The sequence below is a fragment of the Somniosus microcephalus genome, chromosome 7, assembly GCF_052327205.1.
Source record: "Somniosus microcephalus isolate GS21.2 chromosome 7, FLI_Smic_1.0, whole genome shotgun sequence".
Lineage (NCBI taxonomy): Eukaryota > Metazoa > Chordata > Chondrichthyes > Squaliformes > Somniosidae > Somniosus > Somniosus microcephalus.
The window spans coordinates 123,031,138-123,049,709 of NC_140993.1; the positions used below are offsets into that span (position 1 = coordinate 123,031,138).

At 46.7% G+C, this 18,572-nt stretch overlaps 1 protein-coding gene across 1 annotated transcript in view; it reads right to left on the reverse strand.

The window, feature by feature from the left end:
• The window catches only part of LOC147114870 (peroxidasin homolog), a 1,146,739-nt gene that overhangs the window by 45,997 nt on the left and 1,082,170 nt on the right, over window positions 1-18,572 (reverse strand). Inside the window, exons 20-21 of the mRNA XM_085992898.1 lie at window positions 17,110-17,239; window positions 14,116-14,239 (exon numbers count right to left, since the gene is read on the reverse strand). Coding sequence (XP_085849024.1) covers window positions 14,116-14,239; window positions 17,110-17,239 — 254 coding nt within the window. The remainder of the gene's footprint in view (window positions 1-14,115; window positions 14,240-17,109; window positions 17,240-18,572) is intronic.

Here is an 18,572-nt window from a genome sequence, read left to right on the forward strand (position 1 = left end):
GGGTGGTCCTCTTAGGAGCTGAGTGGCAGCTTCTGATAATGACAAATGTCCAATGCTTGGGCCAGGTGACAGAGCGTGTCTCCCATACATATAGGTCATGACGAAGACATTTTCAAGATTCAGGAATGTTGCAAATGTAAGTGCGCTTGCACTTTAAGCAATTTTAGTATACAACCTGATGGTGAATGCCAACTACAGTTCACTTTCATCTTGGTGCAACATCACAGAGGCAAAATGCATGGCATTTACATTAATCACTGCTCATGTTGCTGCAGGCCATACTTTATTGCTGTCATAGAAATATACTTCTAATGTTACACATAAATCTTGAAAAATAGGAGCACTAAGCATGATAGCACTCTTACCTAAGTCAGAAGGTTGTTGGTTCAAGTCCCACTCCAGAGACTTGAGCACAATATCCAGACTGACAATTCAGTGCAGTACTGAGGGAGTGCTGCACTATCGGAGGTGCCATCTTTGGGATAAGATGTTAAACCAAGGCCCCGTCTGCCCTCTCAGGTGGATGTAAAAGATCCCATGTCACTATTTCAAATTAGAGCAAGGGAGTTCACCCCAATGTCCTGGTCAATAATATCCATCAACCAACATGACTAAAACAGATTATCTTGTTATTATCAGTGTCAGCTGTGGCTCAGTGGGTAGCACTCTCTAGGTGGGAGGGGCTAGGAGTTAGCAGGTGTTACTGGTTGCCTGATTGCTGCAGGGAGCTGGAGTGAGTTTGTAAAAAGTTGGTGGTGTTTTTTTTCCAGGTTTTATGGTCTTTTTGGCCCATAAACAACAGCCAGATGGCTGCTGAGGGGTCCGGAGTGCCGGGCTCCTCAGAGGACAGTGTTCCCAAGATGAATTTAATTAGGGGAGAAACGATGGTTGGAAGGGAAAGAAAAAGGCCCAAAGATTTGGGCCGGGACCCAGGAGGTTTGGAAAAGAAAACACGGTGGTAGTTCAGTGCAAGGATAAGGAGCTACGAGCTTGGGATATTATCCAAGCAATACATGAGGACTGTGGCGAGGGAAGCTGCTTTGCCCGCTGACCAAAGCCGAATGTTGGGTTCGAGGTGACGGTCCGTGGCCGAGAGGAGGTGGAAAGACTTTTACTCAGTTTGAAAGTTGGTGATAAGTTCTTGGAGGTATCTCTGCTATATTCGGAAGAGGTGGTGGTCTCATTCTTAAACTTGCCAGTTTATATTGAGGACGATGTGCTAATCAAAAGGTTGGAATTGTGGGACATTAAAATTTGCTCAGCAATAAAGAGGAGATACTATCCAGGAACACGGGTAGCAGATGGAACCCGTTACATGAAGGTGCGGTTCCCAGAGGGGGTGTCATTATCGTACAGCATGAAATTCGAGACAATGGAAGAAGTGCAGTACTTCCGAGTACTGCATGATAACCAAGTGAAGATTTGTTATTATTGTCTTGGGCACGACCATCTTGTAAGAAACTGTCCAGACTTGTACTGTTATAATTGCAGCAAGTCTGGTCACATCGCTCAGAGCTGCAAGGCGGAGAGCTGTGGGGTGCATCACAAAGGCCTCACCCGCTGTGAGTGTGAGGCAGAAGGAAGCTCTATGAGTGACGAGGAGATGGGAGAAGGAGCAGGAGGTGTGAGTGGAACAGCCGGAGGAGCAGAGCAGCCGGAGGACACAGCTGGTAAATTGAAGGAAAAGGCAGAAAATTGCGGAGCAGAGAACAGGATGGAGATGGTGGAAAACACACCAAGTACAGTGGAAAAGAACAAAGACAGCAGAGGGCAGCAAGGGTCGAGTGCAGGTTCGAGCCTTAATACGGTTCAGCTCTCCCTAAAGAATTTGGTGTCCGCGGGGGGAGAGGAGGCGGGAGAGGGGTGCATGGTAAATGTAAGTACTCCAAAGAAAGACGGGGAGTTGGACATCTCAGTGAACAGGAGGGGGCAAGACAAGGAGAGGATGCAAGGGGCAGGAGCCTTAAAGGAGCAGCAGGAAGGGAGTGGCGAGACAAAGATGTCAGAAGGGAGCAATATAGGTGCACCATTGTCCTAGAGAGAGAAGGATCAGGGAGCAAGGGTCAGAGGTGGAGATGAGGTCGAAGGGAGCAGCACTGTTGGAGAAACCGCGATATCAGGAAGACTCTCTATGGGAGATGATATATCTGACGGGAAGCAGGATCAGGATTATGTATCTGACAGGGAGCAGGCACAGAGGGTTACAGAAGAGCTTGAGAGTGAGGAATTTGAGGGGGACAGAGACATGGAAGTGGGGGGTGGGGTGGCACCATGTGGAAAGGGAAAGGTTAGTGAGGGGCAGAAGGAGGGAGAAAGGGCAGCTCCTTGGCCCAAACTTAATGCAAGGAAGAGGCTGAAACAGCAGGGAAGGTTCGAACAGGAGGTGAAAAAGAGTCGGAGGCTGCAGGAAAAAGCAACAGCTGGCTGAAAAGTTGGGAAGGAGCATGAGAGGAGGGAAGGGCCAGAGATTAAATGATGGGGAGATTATCAGGCATACTTTCCTTCTTCTGAGCCATGATTACATTGGTCTTGATTAATGTGAACGGACTGAGGGGTGAGAAGAAATTGCAGCAGTTGCAGGGTTTTAAAGGCACGGACTTGTTGTGTCTGCAAGAAAGCTTTTGGGATGAGGATATCCTAGAAAGAGCTCAGAAGGTTTGGAAGGGAGAGGTGTTTGCAAGTTGTGCAACCAATAACCGTAGAGGCATGGCTGCTTTGGTAAGTCTGTCCAGAAAAGAGGATGTTGCCTTGGTGGACAAGGACACTGAGGGGAGATTTTTACGGCTAAGGGTAAAAATGGAGGGATTTAATTGCGATCTCTTTAATATCTATGCACCGAACGACCATTGCAAGCGTCGCGAGTTTTTTCGTGGGTTATTCACTGAAGTGGCAGAGGTGGAAAATCCTTGTATAGTGGGGGATTTTAATGTATTTTTATCTCGGATGGACATTTCAGCCCAGAAGACTTTTAAGGATGATAACTCCAGAGGGATGATTGTAAAAATGATGGCAAATTTAAATTTGAGAGACTTATGGAGGGACCGGAACCCCATAAAAAAGGACTTCTCCAGAACAGGTTGGGTGGGTGATGTTTTAAAACAGGGCCGAATAGATTTTGTGTTAATGCGGGAAGGGTTAAGTTCTGAGGTGATGGAGGTTTATTATAAAAAAGTATTTTTTAGTGATCACTCGGCTTTGGTTCTTAGAATTAGGAACAGCAGAGTTAAGGTCGGTTCAAGGCTGTGGATTTTAAACAATCAATACCTGAAAGAAATTGCTTATAAAGAAGGGATTTTAAATATAATAAAGAATGCTTGGAAGGAACCTTTGTTCTTGAAAGAAAGAAGAGTTTGGTGGGACAATTTCAAATATGAGGTAAAAGCTTTTTCGGTACTTTATGGGAAAAAGAGAGCGGCAGCTAACCGGCGTCGAGAAGAGAATATAAACAAAAGGTTTACGGATGTCTGTAAAGCAGTTGATGGAGGGGATAAGGGAACTGAGACTAAGGTACTAAAGGAAGAGTGGGAATTATTGCAAGCTGAAAAGTGCAAGGGGGCCATTCTCCGTGCAAAGGCTAGAGATGCATTGGAGGGCGAAAGATGCACTAGATATTTTCTAGAGCAGGAGAAGCTGCAACAGAGATTATCATTAATTGAAGAGTTGAAGGTTGGGGAGAAGATCATTCATGAACGTGGGGAGATTTTAGAGGCGGCTAGCAGCTTTTATCAAGAGTTATATGCAAAAGAAGACATTTCCAAATTGGCAATGGAGAAGGTTACTGCTTTTATTGAAAAGGGTTTAAAGGAGGATGAGAGAAGCATGTGTGACAAAGAAGTAGGATTAGTGGAAATAAAAGTAGCAAGAAGTGGAAAGAAGGGGGGGGAAAGCCCAGGGTCCGATGGACTAAATGCAGAATTTTATAAAGAATTTTTCAAGATTTTAAGTCCATTGCTCTTAGAAGTTTTTAAGGAAATTAAAATTGAGGGAAGCCTGGCCCCATCTATGAGGAGAGGTGTCATAAGCTTAGCTTATAAAAATAAAGGGGATAGACAGGATCTGAAGAATTAGAGGCCCATCACATTATTAAATTAAGATCTTGGCGAAGGTTATGGCAAATCGTTTGAAGGAGGTGATGCCGCAGATAGTTTTGCCCTCTCAGTCCTATGGAGTCATAGGCCGGGACATCGCAGACTCTGTGGTCTCGATTCGAGATGCGATAGAGCTCATGGAAGAGAGTGGGAGGGAGGCTTATGTATTAAAGATAGATCAAGAGAAAGCCTTTGATAGGTTCTCTCATGAGTTTTTATTGAAGGTTTTGGAAGCATTTGGCTTCGGGGAAAATTTCATTGAGTGGGTAAGGATTTTTTATTCAAACATATTTAGCTGTGTTAAATGTAATGGTTTTTTATCCAAGTATTTTCCGATACAGAGATCAGTGAGATAGGGTTGTCCCCTGTCCCCATTGTTGTACACATTGGTAACAGAAACATTAGGTTACATGATGCGAAAGAAACAAGGTGTAGTTGGGATTGTGGTTCCCAGTTCTGGGCTGGTGTCGGTGATACACCAATATGCAGATGACACAACCTTAACATTGAGAAATGGGGAGTCAGTGAGGAAAGCTATGGATGTAGTGAAGGAATATTGTAGAGCTTCATGAGCCAGAGTGAATTATAGTAAGTCCCAATGCCTGGTTGCAGGAAGGGGTAGGGGGGAATGGTTGGGGGAAAGTCCCTTTAAGGTGGTGGAGGTTTGGGAAGTTCTGAGGGTGCATATGGGGTGCAAGAAAGACAGGGATGAAGTGGATCGATTAAATTGGGAACCGAAGGTTATGAAAATTAATAAGATTTTGGGAAGATGGGAAAGAATGTGGTTGAAAATGCAAGGAAGAGTGACAGTGGTGTCTGCTCTTCTTCTATCTAAGCTATGGTACTTATTGACGGTGGAGGATATTCCTGAATGGGCGGAAAAGTCCATCCGAGAGGCTCGTGTGAGGTTTTTATGGGAAGGGAAACCAGCTTTGGTGTCTTACAATACCATCATTGGATGGAGAAATCAGGGAGGACTCAATTTCCCAGATATTGATTTGAAGAAAAAATCCTTTAGAATCAAATGGGTGAAGAGATTTCTTAAGAAGTCAAATACAAGTTTTTGGAAGAGTTGTTTTGAGCATTTTTTAAAAATGAAGTGGGATAGGAGGGCAGGGGATATTGTATAAGGAATACAATAATATGTTTTTGAAATCGATTAAACTTCTCCCTAGGTTTTATAAGGGGCTTGCAGAGACTTGGGCCCAAATTTTAAAAAGTGTGCAGTTTATGCCCAAGGGGGCTGAGGAATTTTTAGAACAGCCCTTACTTTTGAACAGATAGGTCAACATTGAAGGAGAGGTTTTATTTAATCAAGCTTTTATAAAAGCTGGTATTATATGCGTGAAAGATGTATTATACGAGGTAATTCCAGGTTGGTTGCCGGAAGCGATAGTGAGGGACATGGTGTGGGAGGAGGATCAGGAGGTAGAGGAAAAAGCAATAGGGACCATGTATGAGAAGATTATGAGGGCAATGCCACAGGATTGGATGGAAGAAATAAATGCGGAAATCTCCAAAGGAAGTAAAATACGTCCCGCTTTTCTAAGTTTTCTGCTGGAGAAAGGGGGAGAGTTGGTTCAATTTGACAACTGTAATACTCAAGATTTCTATGAGGTATTTAGAGAATGGAGATTCAAGACACCTGCTGGCCAGGAGTTTTGGTTGTGTATATACCCACAGCTGGACTTCAACAGGATTTGGAAGGGAGTGTGGGCGAATTTTAAGGGCTCAAATTTCCCAGGGCCGTGGAGGCGGGAATGGAGGCATGTGGGGTGTTAAAATTGCAGAGTCGGGGAGCACGAACCCTTCCCGCACCCAACCTGCTTCCATGCCCGTTTCCCAGGAGGCGGGTACCCGACCTGTGCTGGGAGCCGCCTCCCTGAGGTGGGAAAGGGATTAGTGCCAATTAACTGCCTGTTAACAGGTAGTTAACAGGCAGTTTTTGGCCTAATTCCTATTTTTATCCCTGAAGTGTGGTCTTCCCGACGGCTCCAAACCACGCCAAGTTAGCGAGGCGGACCGTCGGGCTGAAGGGCTTGGAGGGTTAGAGATGTCTGGTGTTCAGGTGAGTGATGGGTACATGAGTGCAGAGGTAAGTGTGTTTGGTGTGTGTAAAGTGTTTAATTAAGTTTTACTTACCTTTACTTACTAATGCAGGCTTCCTTCCTTCAGGTCTCGGGAGTCCCTCATCTCACTGGCACAGAAAGCAGAATGGCCACGAGCTGTCAAAAGTTGCAGCATTCAGCTTTTTGTTCTGGAGAGATTCCTAACTGAGTCTGTGGAGAAGGACTCGAGTTAGAAGTCAGATTGTCAGTGTTTGACAGCTTCACAGAGCTGTCAAATGCTGATATTTCATCTGTCAAAAGCTCTTGACAGATGAAATGTCAATCCCTGACGTCACCTGTAACCGGGTGTCCCTTAATTGGCCTGCTGAGCCCGCTGGGCGGGCTCAACAAGGTCAATCAAGGGAAAATCGCGTGGGTTGGCCACAAATTGATGGAGGCGGGACTACAACCCGAAAAGTGGGAGTCCCGCCTCCATCACGTCCCCATTGACAAAATCCAGCCCTAAATGTCCAGAGTGGATTGAACTGGATTTCAAATAGGCTCATAACTGGATTTTTACCATGACGGTCTTGTGCAAGATTGGACGAGTGGAGGGGGCAACTTGCCCAGTGTGTGAGATACGGGATGAGACTGTGTCCCATTTACTTGTGTTATGTCCACAGTTAAAAGATTTTAATTACTATGTTCAACAGTTGTGTGAAGTTTTTTTGCTGGGTGGGGACCGAAGAGCGAGAATGGGAATCCCATGGGACTCCATTTTGAGATGGGGATTGCAGGAGAGTCTGCCCGAGTCCAGCGGAGCAGCAATTAATTAATGTTCAGTTTGGCTAGATTTGTGATTGCGCAAAGAAGGAATGTTCTGTTTTTTAAGGGGAGGAGAATCAATCTAAAAGAGTATTTTAAATATAAGCTAAAAGATCATTATAACGCTCTGAGGATGTTTTATTCAGAAAGGAATTTAAAGATAGTATTTTACAATCAATTTTTAAAGTACAATCGATTAATATATGTTACAGGAAACAAATTAAATTTCAGGTTTTGATGTTAAAATGTGGTGGTGGAATGGCTGTGCAGAGCGGCGGATTTGATTTGTATGATACAATGAAATGATCACGATGTTGTAAATGTTCTTAACGTTCAATAAAGTATATTAAAAAAAAAGTGGGTAGCACCCTTGCCTCTGGGTCAGAAGGTTGTGGGTTCAAGTCCCACTCCAGAGACTTGAGCACAAAAATTTAGGCTGACACTCTGCTGCATTGTTGGAGGTGCCATCACTCGGATGTGACATTAAACTGAGGCCTTGTCTGCTCTCTCAGGTGGATGTCAAAGATCCTGTGGCATTATTTTGAAGAAGAGCAGGGGAGTTATCCCTGGTGTCCTAGCTAATATTTATTCCTCAATCAACATCACTAAAAAACAGATTATCTCGTCATTATCACATTGCTGTTTATGGGAGCTTGCTGTGCACAAATTGGCTGCCATGTTTCCTACATTACAACAGTGATTACACTTCAAAAAGTACTTCACTGGCTGTAAAATGCTTTGGGATGTCCGGTGGTCGTGAAAGGCGCTATATAAATGCTGTCTTTCTTTTCTTTATCACATTGCTCTTTGTGCGATCTTGCTGTGCACATTTTGGCTGCTGTGTCCCCTACATTACAACAGTAACTACATTTCAAAAGCTATTAATTGGCTGCAAAGTGCTTTGGGACATCCTAAGAGTATGAAAGGTGCTATAATAAACACTTTTATTTTTCATCGTTCACTGGCAACACAAGCTTCCTGCATGCTGCATGTTCATGAACTCAAAAAAAAAGTGGCTGGGAGGCTAGAAACCTTTGGTTCGGATCTTCTTCATTTCATCATATGTCCTTTTTATATTTGCTTACAGGAAAAAAGCTACACATAACAGCCCCGAGCAGATTCCTACCAGAGGGGCTCTTCTCAACCTGCATCCATTGACTCTATATGAAGAAAGGATGCTCCCAATTCTAGGGCTGTAGGTAATAAAGGGAACAGAGGAGAAAGAAAGAAAGACAGAAAGAAAGAAAGACGTGCATTTATATAGCGCCTTTCACGACCACCGGACGTCTCAAAGCGCTTTACAGCCAATGATGTACTTTAGGAGTGTAGTCACTATTGTAATGTGGGAAAGGAGGCCAAAGGTTATACCCAAGCTAAGGTTGAGAACCATCCTAACTTTTTATTCTTTCTTCCTCTACTCATTCACTCATTAAAATCACTATTTAATTAATTAACTCCCTAACACACAGGCATACACTGCACAGCATGGGGGGAGAAACAATAGGAATGGTGATGTGAAGCTGAACATGGAGGGAATAAAAGTCCTCCTTATTCATGTATGGAGCACTACTGTGTGCAGAAGGTAAGTAAGATTTTATGAAGCCATGAATGACACGACATTCTTTTGGAAATCCTACCATTCAAAAAATAAACTAAGGCGCTATCCTGTTGTTCTCTATTTCTCATCGCAGAAGTGATACCTTCTTGCTGTGGCAAACAATGCACAAGTCAGCTGTTCTATGCAGTGATGCAATGCAGACTGACTGATGTTACTGATGTCCCCAGTGGCTCCTTGGAAAGAATTTCTTAGAAACCACAACACAAAAACAGGCTGTTCAGTCCAACTAGTCTGGAATGACCTCAAAGCAAACATTTCTAAGGCTGCTGTTAACTTCACTACCATCGGCAGCTCCATACATGCCCTGGAATTCAATGAGGGTCCTCCTGCAACATGTTACACAACTCATTGACTCCCTGGGGAATTGGAACCCCCAGAGGCACTGCTCCTCTATCAGGGCCAGATAATTCCTTTGTGGCCAGTATATTCTGTTGCCGGGGTAACAGCGAGTAGAAGCTTTTCTTCTGCACTGTTGTCACACTTCTTTAGCATTATAAAGTTCTTATTTTAAGATTTATTTCCTCACTTCCTTTTAAAGTTCTTTTGCCACCACTATTTTTAGCTTCTTGGCCTCTGCTAATAGCATATTTGAACTGGCCACCAGAAAGTATACGGTGGCTATCACTGAGAATACATTTTTAATTTCTTAAATAGAAAAGCTGGATTTTAATGCTGAAAATATTAATTATCAGATCATTTGCATTAGCGACTTTGAATTTAGAGTAGACTAGTTTGCTATAAAATCTTATTGGCCTAGAAATTCAGTTGGGCGCGCCAGCCGTTAGCGCCTTAGGGGGAGTAGATCTCGAGCGCTAGGCGCTTATCGCCCGGGCACAGCGCGATCTGCGCTTCTCCCCAACTTCGGGACACATTTAGCGCCGGCGCAAAGTCTTAGCGCGCGCCCTGCTGCGCGCGCAGATCATGACGTCATTTAATAGTGCAACGCCCTTTGTGCGCCCCAAACCGGAACTTCACTCGCGCCGGCCCATTGTGCGCCGGGCGGCCCAAGCGACTGTGAAGTGGAACGGTACACAGGCCAGCCAGGCCGGGGGGAGCGCTAACTAAAGGGCACTTACCCAGCAGTATAAAGGCCAGCCATTTTGCAGCATTCACTCTTGTGCAACGGTTTTTTGGACAGAGACCAAGGAGGAGAGTTTACTGGTTTGGACCAACACTTGGACAGGTATTTTTGGCTCAGGCCAGAGCTTACCAATTATCTTTGCCTTCATTCAGAGCTCAGTGTTTGCCAGCATATAATGGGGGCTGCATTGGGTGGCAACGCTGAATTTCAGCCTTATGCCAGAAGGGCTTACAGACGCCGTGAGAGAGTGGCAGCCCTGGCTAAACGCAGAGGGGGCAACAGGCGTCGCCAACTGAGGCCTTACCCACGCAGGATATACCGCCAGCAGACCTCCTATCTGACCATGTCTGCCGTGATGTGTGTTAGGAGGCTGCGATTCCGAAGGGAGGTGGTTGCAGACATCTGCCGGCTGCTTCAGAGCGATCTGCAGCCACAGCTGATGCGCAGGACGTCTCTGTCGGTGGCAGTGAAGGTGACGGTGGCTCTCAACTTCTATGCCTCCGGCTCCTTCCAATCCGCTACTGGGGACATCGCTAACATCTCCCAGTTCGCCGTGCATTGCTGCATCCGCCAGGTGACCGAAGCCCTTTTCAGAAGGAGACATCAATTCATCTCCTTCCCCATGACCCTGGACAAGCAGCAGCAGCGTGCAGTGGGGTTTGCAGGAATAGCGGGCTTCCCCATGGTGCAGGGCGCCATTGACTGCACGCATGTGGCTTTGCGGGCACCTCTTGAGCATGCCGAGGAGTACCGCAACCGGAAGGGCTACCATTCCCTCAATGTACAGCTGGTGTGTGACCACAGGCAGCGCATCCTAGCTGTCAATGCCCGCTTTCCAGGCAGCAGCCACGATGCCTTTATCCAGCGACAGACAACTGTGGCTGACATGTTCCAGGCACAGCCTCCCCCAAGAGGATGGCTTATCGGGGACAAAGGCTATCCTTTGTGTACCTGGCTCATGACCCCGCTCCGCGCGCCCACGACCCCTGCTGAAGAGGCATACAACGAGAGCCATCAAGCGACGAGGAACCTCATAGAACAAACAATCGGCGTGCTCAAGCAACGGTTCCGCTGTCTCGATCGCTCCGGGGGAGCCCTCCAGTATTCGCAGGATTGAGTCTCCCAATTCGTCGTCGTTTGCTGCATGCTGCACAACCTGGCTATCCGCAGGACTCAGGCACTGCCACCTCACATTGGACCACCACCTCAGGAGGAGGAGCAGGAGGAGCATGAGGACGACGAGGACGAGGAGTACCAGCCCAGGAGGGACGCACAAGGTCCAAGGGCCACCCGTCGGCGGCTTATTGAACGTCACTTCTAGGCCCCCTGTCAGGGAATGGCTTGTGCCAATGATAGAACATGATTGCAGCCGCTCCACAAGCCCTCAGCCGGTTAAGGCAACAAACACTTCAAAGATCAAACATGGACAATGTGAATAAATAAAATGCTTTATTGTACAAACTCTGGGCCCTTCCCACATGAAAACCAAAAACAGATGAAACCCCCAAAAAACACTCAAACACATTACTCGCTCCCACAACCTGGGGAGGATTAACAAAATAGGGCAACTAAAATGGCCGTCATTCTCGGCCTTCGTCCAAATCAAACATCACATCATCGGCCTTCAAAAATCAAACATCCAATTCTCGGCCTCAAGAAACAAACACAAATGGCCACACATTTGACTATTTGGCCCGCTAGGGCGATGCTTTGGCCATCTTTGGGTGGCCCCTGCCCGCCCTGCTGCTCCGCCTCAAAGTAAGGCCATTGGCTGCTGCAAGGCTGGGGGCAGGCTCCTGAGGGGCACATGTCGTGACGGCAGATGCCCTTGGGGGTCGGCCTAGTCGAGGTCTGGCCGTCGAGCGGCCGGCTGTTGATTGCTGCAGCTGTGGCTGGCCAGCATCAGTCGCTGCAGCAGCTCCTGGCAGCGGCGGCTGGAGGAATGGCGGCAAGCTGGTGGATGGCAGGCGCTCGCTGGTCGCCTGAGACACTGGCACTCGCCCGGGCCAGCACTGCAGCATGCGCACCAATCTGCCGAGGGACAGACCGATGTGCTGCTGCAGCGCGCCGGGTGCCCTGGCGGTGCCTGGCTGACACAGCGAGTGTGGCAGCAGTGAGTGCCCGTGTTGACCTGTTCACTGACCGCAGCAGAGCAGCCAGTGACTGGACGGCACCACTAATCACCTGGCCAGTCGCTGACAGATCTGCCCGGTATTCCGCCCGACTGGTGGCCTCTAAGGGCCCGAACTCGGCCACACTCTGAGAGAGGAAATCGATGGACTCAGGCAACCGTGCCACTGCCGCCATGAGCTCCGTGTGCTGGTGCTCCGAGTCCGCGGACAAGTCTTCGAGGCGTTCCATCTCCTCGGTGAAGAGCATCTCCTGACTGGAGGCCGGACTCTCCCTCTGGGGAGAAGGCCGCCGAGCTGGCCGACCCTTCCTGCATTGCTGGAGGCCGCTGGGCCCAGCAATTGGACTCCCCTCCGACGCATCCCCCCTCTGGGGAGAAGGCCGCCGAGCTTCCACCCCCCTCCCGCCTTTCTGCAGCACGCAGGTCCCAGGAGCTCCCCTCCCCTTCGACACTTCCGCCACGCTGCCCTCCAGGGAAGACGTGTCCCCTACATTGGCCTGGGTGGCCATGGCTGAGGGTTCCCCTGATGGGCCGCCTTCCTCTTGTTCCTCCTCCTGCTCCTCCTCGGAGGGTCTGTCACTGGCAAGTGGAGGGACCTCCTCTTGACCATCTGAAAGCAGGAAGGCACAAGAGTAGCTTTAGAGTGAGGATAGGGCGTCAGTGCGGGATGCATGAGTGGTGGCATTCAGCGCATTGGTCGGACAGTGGCAAAGGATGTAGATCTGATGCGCAAGTGGGACGAGAGAGGTGCAAAAGGTGGTGTCCTTACCATTGCTGCCCAGAACAGGGTCGGCATCTCCACATGCAATGGGCCCAATCACCCGGCCACCCATGAGGCGCTCCACGCGATGTTGCAGGTCGGTGAGTGGCTGGATATGGGGTCGTCCTCCCCCGGTCGCAGTCCGGCTCTTGCGATTATTCGCCAGCTTGGCCTGCAAGAGAAAGGACGGCCTCTAAGTACAGTGTGTCGCCGTGATCTTGTGTGCACTGCCTCCCATGGTGGAATAGCCTGGCCAGTGTGTCGCCATGATCTGGTGTGCACTGCCTCCCATGGTGGAATAGCCTGGCCAGTGTGTCACCATGATCTGGTGTGCACTGCCTCCCATGGTGGAATAGCCTGGCCAGTGTGTCGCCATGATCTGGTGTGCACTGCCTCCCATGGTGGAATAGCCTGGCCAGTGTGTCGCCATGATCTGGTGTGCACTGCCTCCCATGGTGGAATAGCCTGGCCAGTGTGTCGCCATGATCTGGTGTGCAATGCCTCCCATGGTGGAATAGCTTGGCCAGTGTGTTCAGTACAGAATGTGCAATTGATGCTCATGCCTGTGCCATAGCTGCTGGATGAAGGCTGGCCATTAGAGCTTTCAGGTTCCTTTGCCCATAATGTGAGGTGCACATGCAAGGATGAGGAGGTCATTGGAAAGGGTACTCACCCTGACAATGCGTGTGAGGTCATTTAACTTTTTGCGGCATTGGGCACCGGTCCTGGGGACGTCGCTGTTGGCTGACAGCTTGCTGGCGACATGCCTCCAGGCTCTCCTGTAGACGCGAACCGTTGCCTTCTTGCCATTGTCCGGGTACAAAACATGGCGCCTCTTCTCCACAGCAGCAAGCAGCACACTCAGATCACGCTCTGAGAAGCGCTGCGCACGTTCACGGGCCTTCTCCATGTCTTCAGGCGCTATTTGGGTCCAGCAGCAGTGTTCAGGCCTAGCTGGAGGGCTCCACTATCCAGGGCGTGGCAGCAGACACAGTCGACCCTTCCCCCTTAAGAGCTGGCCGGCGCCAGGGTGTCTGCTGTCAATCACGAGATGGCCGCACCTGCGCTGCGCCCGGCCTCGGCGCTATCGATCACCACCTCCGGCTTAGCGCCCAAAGAGAGGCGCCCAGCAGCAGTTTTAGCGCTCGCCCGAACTAGTAGGGCGAAGCTAATGAATATCGGAGAAGTGACCTAGATTTGGCGGCGGCCGCAAACTTTAGCGGACGCCCCACTTTAGCGCCCCAAAAGTGGCGTCAATGAATTTCTAGGCCATTGTATATTATAGCTGTTAAATGAGATTCAAATACACATTTGTGGGGGGGTAGTCATTTTAACTTAACCTGCCCAGCAGGAAACTGAAGGCATCAGATCGGCTGCCTGTTGGACACCCCGGGCTACTGTACTTTCCATTGACTTCAATGAATGGTTAGGTTAAAATTACCCACTTGCTTTTTCAGCAAAATATCTTTCCCAACATCAGATATGTACATATGTCAATAAGTCTGTCACTATCCATATCTCAATGTACTGGCATAACAACTGTGCTTTAGATTGTTATCCAAACCTGGTTGCGAAGGGAGCTGATAGTCTTTTGCACTTCAGCCACAAAGCTGTTGAAATCCTGAGGAGTCTTGTGATTACTGGGAAAAATTGTTGAGTTCACAAATTCACTGAAGTCTTGCTTGTACCTAGTATTCATAAAAATAGTTAATCTTTTAGATACAAAGAACCAGTTTTAGTAATAAACAGAAGAAAAGGGTATATTATAATCAGTAAATTCTTAAAATGATATCTAGGTTTTTGTAAAGCTAGGTTCTCAAATGAATTAACAAAATAAAAAGAGTAATGCTATATTTCCCCTGATAAACTCAGATACACACACACACTTTTTTTTTTAAATAGACAAAATAATTGCTTTTTGAGTGGATCCTTTTCAGATTGACTAAAGAACTTATTTTTCCCCTGCAGTTGTTTGTTCGGTTTTCTTTCTTACCCACCTCTTCTCTCCTGAAGGTGGTGACTTATTCTGTGCTGTAATAACCACGGGTGTCAGCAGTCCTAGAGTACCGCACCTGTATGTGGATCTCGACAGTGATGGTCAGCTGTTAGAGGCATCCAAATTCAGCTTGGTTTTGTCCTCACCTGACGTCCCTAAATATGATCTTCCAGTAAGCTGGCCTTCTGCCTCTCTAGCCCAAAGATGCTGAGGCCAATTGTAACATCCCCATTACCACCACAGCTGAAAATAACTAACTCAACATACATCAGGGATCAAAGCTTTAGACCCTCTTGATCTATATGGCTCAGCATCACACTATTGTAAGCCATGTCTCCATTTATTCATTTTTGTGATGAGCCTACATTCAACACAAATACGAGCAAACAATCTAGTAGAAAATACTGAAAATTCTGCTGCCGTTTTCTTACAGTGATGGGGGAGTTTTAAACAAGATTCACAACAAGGTGGTGAGTTATTGTTGACACTGTGGGCGTTTTAAATCCCACATAAGTCAGAGGAATACTCAGCTGATTCTTTACAGCTCCACTATTGTTGGGTAGGTCAGGAGATTAAACTCTCTAAAAGAATTGAAACGTTTTCAATTTAATGTTAAACATGTATAAGAGAAGCACGCCAATCCTTTGTAAAATATACATTCTAACCATTTTCAGATTAATCAGCGACTGGTGAAGAATCTGTGCTTTAGGTCTGCCGACAATGTTTTATTATTCATTCCCAAGATCATATGATAATTATGGATAGGGAAGGCCGCTCAGCCCATCTTAATTCAACCAGCTAGAGAGATCCTGGAGTCTCCCCATTTCAGCATCCAATTGTTTCTTAAAAGATTCCAGGATTGTTGCCTCCACTACTTCTATCTGGAAGTCTATTCCACACAATGTGTGAAGAAGAATTTCCTGACATCAATCCTAAATTTACCTTTTACTAGTTTGAATCTGTGTCTACTTGTCCTGGACTCACAATTTAATTTAAAGTAATATTCCAGACTAAGCTTTTCCATTCCCTTAAACTATTTTATATAACTTTATACAATCACTTCTCACGCTCCTCCTTTCCAGGCTGAAAAGACGTAGGCGGGTAATTATTTTTTTTATATCACCGAGCAAAAAACAGGTGATAGTGAATCGATCGGCCGCTTTACACTGTACCCGATAATAATTTCCAGTGAAATCAATGGAAATGAAAATTGGATGGGGTGTAAAACAAGCTGCTGATTCGCTATTGCCTATTTTTCACCCAGTGATAAAAATTAAAAGTCTCCCCATGTATTTTCAGCCTTCGCTCACAGCTCAGCCCTTTGACACAATGTGCTTGACCCTTAACTGCCCTCTGAAGTGGTCTAGCATTCTATTTAGTTCAGGGTAACTCAAGATGGGCAATAAATGCCGGTCTTTCTCGCGATGTCCACATCCCAAGAATGAATGAATTAACATGTATATATACATATTCATTCTTGGGATGTGGATGTGGGCTTTCTCTGCACTGCCTCAAGCACTTGGATGTTATCCTTCTGTCTTGGTGACCAGAACTGGACACAATACTTAAGGTGTGGTCTGACCAGAGCACAATACATTTTGATTATGACTTCCTATCACTTATATTAGCTATGTTGGTCACATTCTATTGGCTTTGTTGTTTGCTGCTCTGCATTGGTTGGATACATTGGGCATCAAGTCTGCTAAGATTCCTAGTTCCCTTTCAACTTTGGTCATACGTTTTTATTGCCATTCATAGTGTACATGTATCAATCATTTTTCTTCTTATGTGCAATACTTTATACCTATCTGCATTAAATGTCATCTGCCATTGTTCCGCCCACTTATATATTTTATCCCACTCAGTGTCATTTCTGAGCTGACTCCTCCAAACCAACAGTCCCTCTTAGTTTGGTATCATTTGCAAATTTGATCGTTTTTGCATTGTTTCTGCAAATATAAATTAGAAACAATACTAGTCCCCACATGAAAGCCCAAGGGCATTCACTCAGTATTTCCCAACACGCCGAAATAAAGTCTTCAATGAGTAGTTGTTGTGTTATACCCTTCAGCCAATCTCTTATCCAGTACTGTACTGGCATTTGCCTTGAATTCCTAATAGCCTTTCACGTGGAACCTATTTACCTCATATTCAGTTTACCCTTCACTCCAATACCATGTGCCAACATGATCTTCAGTCCTATTATGATTTAATATAGCTAACAAAAATATTCTGTTGCAGTTCATCACAAAACTAGGTCATCTCATCAGTGTGAGTGCACTATAAATCTCAGTGCGTAAGGTTCACAATTTACAACTGGCACAAGTACAAGTGAGTTATGGTGGTCTTTCACATGAGTAACATGCTGATGATGGAACTGTATTTTATCCCATTTGGGATTTTATTTGGTTCAAATCAGTATTGTGGAATCAGACCATTGGCTGATACTTCACATGTGTAATTGCTGAGAATTAACACATTGCAGTGCAGTCAATTCATTGCTCTAATCTGAGCCTCCCCTCAAATACCATCTTTCAGAACCTCCATCCGTAAGCTACATACCTCTCTTGTTGCTTATCAGATGTGGCTGCGGCATCCCTTGTACGCTTGTCTTCTGGATAACTGAACTCTGCTGAGCGTTTGCTGCGGAACTGGTGTGAAAGTGCATTAAACTGTCCTCGTGTTCCACAATCTGCACAAACAAAGAGTCCATTTTTAAGCACTGCAAGACATCTGTCATCGCCAGCCACATGTTTATCTCTCCATAACAGGAGTCTCCACTAACCACAGAATTCTACATCCCTTTTCTACTTTCATGAATATCATATTGCTATATTTGCCTTAGTCCTTTCTCAAGGCCCCAAATACTTTGCACAAAATTGACTGTATTATGCAAAGATCACCTCAATCTTGTTTTAATGGCTTCCAAGTGCAGCAATACTAAGCATGTAATCAAATTAAGTAGATTTCTTTGCATATCAGAACTTGGAGACAGAGCTGAGTGAACGCAATCGGAGTGGTTCACAAGCAGAGTGGAAGAATTTGATGAGCACAGGAATCGGTGGCGAGGAGGAAGGCGGGTGAGATGTCTGACTGAAAAGGAGGAGTGGAGCCACAGAACCCAAGGACTCTAAGCTAATAGGACTGAGTGCAGACCTGCAGGAGAGCGAGAGAAGGGGCTGGAGATAAAGATAGGCCCGAAAGCCTGGAGGGAGCACAAGCTTCAGGGAGCGAGGTAAAAAAATACTAAAGTGACGTCAGCACAAGAGAAGGAACTGATTGGTGAGTGGCTGGTGATTTTTTTAAAAGTCTTGAGTTTATTTCTGTTACGTTAGTTAATAGTCTATTAAATAGAGGTATGGCAGGGCAACTCAGTTCCATTGAATGCACATCTTGTGCCATGTGGGAACTCCAGAACGCATCCCATGTCCTGGACAACCATGTCGTCAGCTGGAGGAGCTCAAACTCTGGGTTTCAGAGCTTGAGCAACAGTGGTGCAACAGCGATGCATCCGTGAGGCTGAGGGCTACATGGCTAGCACGTTTCAAGAGGTGGTCACCACACAGCGTAAAACTGTACAGGCAGAGAGGGAATGGGTGACCACCAGACAGACAAGAAGGACCAGGCAGGTAGTGCAGGAATCCCCTGAGTGCATCTCACTCTCTCTTCAGTACGGTGAGGGCGATGGTTGCTCTGGGGAGTACAGCCAGAGCCAAGTTCATGGCACCACAGGTGGCTCAGCTGTACAGGAGGGGGAGGAGGAAGATTGTGAAAGCAATAGTGATAGGTGATAGGGGAATAGACAGGCGTATCTGCGGCCACAGACGTGTTTCCAGGATGGTATATTGCCTCCCTGGTGCCAGGGTCAAGGATGTCAATGAGCAGCTGCAGGACATTCTGAGGGGGGAGGGAGAACAGCCAGAGGTCGAGGTCCATATCTGTATCAACGACATAGGTAGAAAGAGGAATGAGATCCTGCAGGCAGATTTCAGGGAGCTAGGAAAGAGATTAAAAAACAGGACCTC